The following is a 6,809-nucleotide window of genomic DNA, read 5'->3' on the forward strand; positions in this document are numbered from 1 at the left end:
TTTGATAGTGAATGTTGCTTGATGCTGACAATAATGCAGAAGTTTGGCTGGTGCTTTCATTGTGTGTGATTTAGAATTAATACAGTAAAAAAAAATATCTTAGTTGGGTAGTTAAACTTAACACAGCATCCAAAAGCTTGACGCCTGTATCTCTGGGACTTACAATACTACTTAGGAATACAGAATGAGGTTTCTATTCAGACGGTACTAAATAATTTAAAACATTCAGGCTGAAGGCCTATACAGTAACAAAATGAAAAAAATGCCTTGTCACTGTAATTACAAAAAGCTGTTTTCCAGTCTAGTACTGGCCTGGTATGTGGTGCTTTCAGACGTGATGGTTTCTCTACAGTATGAGTCCCTGCTACTCGTGAAGATTTTGGCTTGTTAGGAAGAGGTGATCTTTCAACCTCGATGTACTTTCCTGTGAATATCTGACAAGTCAGAGTAGGTTTCAGGTTACTCATGTGGCTGTTGCCTCTCCATTGGGTCCAGGAATGGAGGGGGCGGATGTGTGTGTGTGTTTTTGGTTTGTTTTTTATTTGTTGGTGTGTGTTGGGTTTTTTTTTTTTATAACATGCCATGTTTTCGGAATGTATTAGTTTATTTGGTTTTGGTGTCTTCTGATGGGTTTCCAACACTTCTGTTCCCTGATACACAGGGTATGTTTCCATCATTTTTCTGGAACATGAGTTGTAGGAGCAGCTAGTTTTTCTAATGCTGACATACAGCTGTAAGTTCCTAGAGTCTTTGTATACAGTATTTTGTAAACTCTCTTAGAAATAGAGATGTATTTTGCCTAACAAGACAACTTAAGCTGTTACCTTCCAGGAGAATCTTAAGAACTGGTCTGAGCACAAACACAATTTTTCACAGCAGAAACTGCCGTCATCTTTATTGTGCTCTGCTAGCTTCATTATTCTGGCCTGAAAATGTTACAACTCCTTAGGAGAGTAATTTCAAAACCAAAATCTTTGCATGTTATGTATTACTTAAAAAAAAAAAAAAAAAGGAAAATCCATTAACCTCTCAGTAAAGAATGAAATTACTTTAAATATTAAGTTAAAAGAAGTCCTCCCCTTTAATGACATGTTATTAAGGCTTGTAAAAATGTTATGGCATACTCCTCTTGTTTTAAATATAAATTAACATAGTCAGGGAGCAGAAATTTTGGGTTAGGTTTTCTCTCTATCACTGTGGCCAGCAAAAGAACCACATAACACTTTCCTACAAAACACTACACAGTTGGACCTTTCATTGGTGAGGAGGGGGGAGGGAACCTGCTTGTGATTTTATAACTTTGAATTTCAGAATTTGAAGGCATTGTAGTAAGGAGCTATAATTACAGTATGTGGTATAACCCCAGCTGGCAACTAAGCACCACACAGCTCACTTCCCCCCCACACCCCTGCAGTGAAATGAGGGGGCAAACTGGAAGGGTAAAAGTGAGAAAATGTGTGGATTGAGATAAAGAGAATGTTCTAATAATCTAAAAGTTAAATTTAATATTAAAAAAAACCCAAAAAACCAAACAAAACCAACTGAGAGGAAAATAAAACCTAAGAAAAAAGCAAGTGATGTAAAACCAAAACAGTTGCTTACCACCAACCGAGCAATGCCCAGCCAGTCCCAGTGCACTGGCAACTTCCCACACCCCCCTCAGTTTTGTTCCTAAGCATGATGTCATGTGGTATGGAATATCCCTTTGGTCAGTTGGGGTCAGCTGTCCTGGCTGTGACCCCTCCCAGCTTGTTGTCCACCCCCAGCCTACTTGCTGGTGGGGCAGTCTGAGGAGCAGAAGAGGCCTTGACACTGTGTGAGCACTGCTCAGCTGTAACTAAAACATCAACATGTTATCAACATTATTTTCAGCACAGATCCAAGACATAGCCCCATACTAGCTACTATGTAGAAATTAAGCTCTGTTCCAGCTAAAACCAGTACAGTATGTTATCAAGGTCTACTGGCTTTATAAAACAGTAGTTATAGACAAGATAAAATTGTTGAGGACTTTGCAAAAAAGAACATGGAATTAGACAGTGCTACTTAAATTATTGTAAAGAAATGCTGTTGATATCTTAGCGGCTTGGCAATTTTAAAAGAAATTCAGCATCAAGCACAAGATTTTGCTAGTTGGGTGTACTGTTTTCTACAGAGGCAAAATGGACTACTCATCTGAAACCTGCTTAACCATAGTGAAGACTGCTAAAATAAAGATACCAACCTGAAAGATGACTCTCTTGTTTTCTAATCTCAAAATATCCTGAAGTGCTTTTGAAGCACAAAAGAGAAAGTTAATACAATGTTGTGTTTTCTTTCCCTTGGAAAATACTATCATCTGCCAAATTGACTTTGAGATCTCTAAGAGCTGTCATCATACAGTCCTTTGATCCAGCCTTTTTATATGTACAGTTCATGTGAAGGAAATGTAATGACATGGAATGTCATTGCAGGGAACAGGTATGTATCTGATTTCTAAAGGAAAAAATGCTTGAGTCTTAAATAAAATTCAGTTTAAACTCACCTTTTCCATTCTTTTAAAGATTCTTTCTTTTTCATGAATGTTTTCTTGTTAGTTTTTTTCTCTCAACCAATAGCATCTCTTCGTCAGTTGATTACAACAGTTTATAATACTTCGCAAAACAGACAAAAAAGCAAATAGCATTTGTTGAAAAAACTAAAAACAGCAGTTCTGCATTTGAGAGCTGGTATAGTATAGTCCCACTATGATTTTGGAGACAGAGCGAGCCAGGGACACACTGCTTTGTGGCTTTGCTTACACAGTATCTCTTTTCATGCAGGTGTACTATTGGCACACAATTTGAGGGATTTCTACCTTTTCAGAATATTGCCTTTTGATCTCTTATTCAGTATTGGCTTTACGAAGTTGTTGGAAGTGGTTGTGGTCCACGTCAATGTAGCAGAGTTCTATATAATCAGCCACTTTAAACAAAATCCTGTAGATGTGAAAGTATTGATAAATATTTTCAATCTTGCTGTCTTCTGGCAAACTGAGGGGATAGGTATTCGAGGAGAAATCTGAGCCATGGACAGTAAAAGCTTACTTTATTCTTCCCAATCGTTTGCAGTCTGATTAGTTTGAGGGAGTCATTGAAAGGTGTAAAACTCATTGGTCTTGCTGACTTCATGCATTTGCATGACCCTACAAGGACAGTTGTTTTCAGGTTATGAACTAGATGGGTGTGAATTTGTTTCAGTTCCTCCAAAGTTTTTTTTTCTTACATTGGGTGTGGAAGAAGTGGATATGAGGTTTGTAGAAAAGATCTTTTTTTTTAATTATAATTTATTCTTGACACTAAAAATGGTAGTGATGGTCTTCATCATTACAATAGGTAAGAGAGAGTGTGGACAACTAAGGACACTTGAACCCTGCAAAAAGGTATTGTGCAGTATCTGTTCCCCTGAGGGTAAAAGCAACACTAAAAGCATGTCAACATTTCCTGTCCCTTGTTTAAAGTTTGTTCACTGAGGCATTTGGGTAGTAGACAAGACAATGTATTATAAGAAGGGAGAATGTAGTAGTTGTCTACAGATCAAGTAAGCTTTTGTGGAATTAGGTTGCTAAGAAATGTTATAGAAGTACTCTGAAATCATATTGGCGGGTTTCAACAGATACAGAGTTGCCATGTGTTATTCCTAGAGAAATAACTTACTCCTGTGGCGATTTAAGGTTTTTTTGGTTTAGGACAAGTTGTAATAGTATATGCAAGCAAGAAAAGCCCAGGTTCTGCCCCAGAGATGAGTGGGTGTTTTAATAGTTTGCTGGTCAGTCATATATCTTAACAATTTTAATAAACTTGAGAAGTTTGGAAAAACTACACAAGCAAGCAGCACTGTCAGTGGCTCCCTTATGACTAAAATGAGTTTGGATTTACGTTCTGATAACTGGAGAAACTGGAAAGTAGCTGTACAGTGTGTGTGTGAATAGCCTGTATTCCTTCTGCTGTTTTTTGATAGTGGTGAGAAGTGGATGCGTAAGACGGGCTTAATGGAGGATTAATATATACACTTACAACAGAATTGTTCTCAGCCTCCAGCTGTTTGTTGCTCAGGATCTTTCTGGGCCACTGGTAGTTTCTATGTGTTTAGAAGCCACACAATGTATTTCTGTGAACACAGAAAAGAAAGTTCTTTTTCTTCCTGTCTGGTCAGATCTCTTGAGGCATAATAATTTCAGAACCTCTTTGTGTGTGCCTTGTTTGTGACACTTTTCAGTCATTCCTAACGAACAGGAGAAAACAGTATTTGTGTCAGTGCAGGTGATTGACTGTATAGTGCAAAAGTGTAGTTTTTAGTAGTTCTGATTATCATCTGCTTTCTTGAGCCATTAAAAGTTGTTTTCGCTGTTTGTGTCTGCTATCGTTTTGTGGCAATGCATCATCTAGCTTTCCAAATCTAAGTGGCAGAGCACAGTTAAGATGTTTTTTGTCTTCTCTGTCAGGGTGGTTATCAATGTGTATATCAAAATACCAGCCACTTACAGATGTCAGTTTAAACTGCTGCAACTTGTTCATGTGTGTCTGCACCATAAATAGTAAATTAACTGTAAAATGAGTTAGCTAAATAGAGTCATTGGGCTGCTTACAAGTGGCTGTTCAACATAGTGGAGGGGGGTGAGGGGGGTGAATGGTTAAAAGTACTTTTGGGTCAGATTTTTCCCCTAAATGGAAAGTAAAAGATTTCTTATGGAAGTGTGAAAGGTTTTTTCAGAGTTGCAGAAGTCAGCAACAATTCATAGCTTGTGAAATACTAATGATCTTTAGCTGAAGAATAATACAGAAAGATGGTAATTACTCGTGTCTTACTGAATTCAGATTTTTATGGGATCTATACTATGTATGTACAGAACACAGAAATGGATGTAGTGCATAATCAACTGTGGTACAGGAAAAGGAGAGCACTTTTGTTTACATTCAGAATGCTTTATGCATTTTTGTGTCTGAGATGACTATTATTTAAAACTGCCTTGGCAGCTTCAGAGTTGAAGCTTTTAAATGTCATTTCTAGATATCCTGTCATACCATAACTTGACTGACTTAAGCATCTTTGGTGGTCGAAGGTATTACTGGCAAAACAGTATCTTGCTGCAAACAGCTAAGTAGTTCAAGTAGCATTCAGAGCAAGATTCAGATGGATTATTTTTTGTGTATACATATATATATCTACAAGCTTATATGAATTAGTTTGCAGCTAAGTAATGCATTTTAAAATAACTTCTTAATTAAGTAAACTTTCCTATCTATACAGTATGAAATGTGGCTGGGGTTCTGGCCTTTTTAGCATTTCCAAATTGGGACTGTTGTTTTCATTATATTTGTAAAAATATTTGTTTTAAGCTTAGCAGGGAATTAATCTTAAGCTGCTGAGTATTTCACAGAATATTAGATAACATAAACATTTTTAAAATTACATTGAAAATGGGCCATAGGTTGTTTCTGCAAGTGCAGGTGATTAATTAGTGACAGTTGGAGACAGAAACAAAACTTCTAGTCTTTTAACCACTGCTGGAGGTTTGATGCTTATTTAGGTGAAACATAATTTACCTATTCAGTTACATAACTTCTCTATTCTTAATGATTAATTGAGCTGCCACTGATAATCTGTCCTATTGTTCTATAAGGATGATGCACGTTTTTCATGATGGTATATGCTAACATGTTGGCAGTTACAGTTAATGTAACATTTCATTGAGTCAGGAATTAAAGTACCATTTGGCAGCATATAACAAACATGGGTATTAGATTAGAGATTTTAAAAAGTAATTATACGTGGTTTAAGTGTGTTAGTATTCAAAATGATTAGCAGGGAGTACTGAATGTGATATGTGACTCAGCACTAGAATTACATTAGTAAATTTTCACTTCTCTTTTTACTAACAGGAAAACCAGTTAGGACTGCATGATGATACTAACATTGAAATGCTCAATCTAGATGCTGATGAGAAACTTCAAGAAAATAGTGAGTCGGGTAGGAGATGGTTCACATCTTGTGCTGATATTTTTTGTACACCAGGGCTCTGCTTTGTCAAAATTGAGTTGGGGGGGTGGGGGAAAGTAGAAATAGGTTCAAATGAAAATTTAGTAACATCACAGTGCTGTACAATTACAACAAAATCCTGAAAGAGACCAAAAATTCAGGTAATTTTTCATGCATATCTTGGTTCTGAGACTTTCCTCTATGTGGTTCAGAAAAAGACTTTGGGCTTTCTCATTTTAGGAGTTGTTTTTTCTATTATTTTCTTTCTTTTAAGTTTAAATCACTGTTTCTAAGGTGGGGTTTTTTATGCTTTCATTTGTGTAGTGAAACTAAGTTTTAATCTAAAAAGTATAGTTTGGTACTAATTTTGCTAGCCAATTTATGCTATTCGGTGTATTTTGAGATGCTAGCTTAACACGAATTTACCTAAAGAAAATTATTGAAGTATTTGCAGCTAAATTGCATTCAATTTTATCAAAAGAAGTTAAATTAAAAATTTAATTAATCTGTTGCTAATGAGTAAAATTTTCCCCAATGCAGTTTGTCCAAAGTGCTCATAATAAAGCCCAGCAGAGAAGTGATTCAGCTTTCCTTGCATTTGTGGTAATTACTACATTTCTGTTAGACCTCAAATTGCTTCTGAGATTTCTGACAAGTTCTTCTAACTGCTTGGCATTTATAGGGCTTCTGCCACTGTTAGCAGTAGTGACTAGTGACTAATTGCTTGGATTTTAAGGATTAGATTGTGCAATTCTACTTAAAGCAAATATTAGTGAGACAAAAGAAATGCCAACAGCCTAGCATTGTTGCTG

The 6,809-nt window shown here is 36.4% G+C and overlaps 1 protein-coding gene across 10 annotated transcripts in view; it reads left to right on the top strand.

The window, feature by feature from the left end:
- TNRC6B (trinucleotide repeat containing adaptor 6B) overlaps nucleotides 1-6,809 on the top strand; it is a 153,536-nt gene that overhangs the window by 33,666 nt on the left and 113,061 nt on the right. Inside the window, exon 2 of one of the 10 annotated variants that reach the window (XM_055712636.1) lies at nucleotides 5,901-5,979. The exons of the other annotated variants lie outside the window; for them this stretch is intronic. Coding sequence (XP_055568611.1) covers nucleotides 5,953-5,979 — 27 coding nt within the window. The 5' untranslated portion in view covers nucleotides 5,901-5,952. The remainder of the gene's footprint in view (nucleotides 1-5,900; nucleotides 5,980-6,809) is intronic. 10 annotated transcript variants of the gene reach the window in all.

This window comes from Falco cherrug, chromosome 5, assembly GCF_023634085.1.
Source record: "Falco cherrug isolate bFalChe1 chromosome 5, bFalChe1.pri, whole genome shotgun sequence".
Lineage (NCBI taxonomy): Eukaryota > Metazoa > Chordata > Aves > Falconiformes > Falconidae > Falco > Falco cherrug.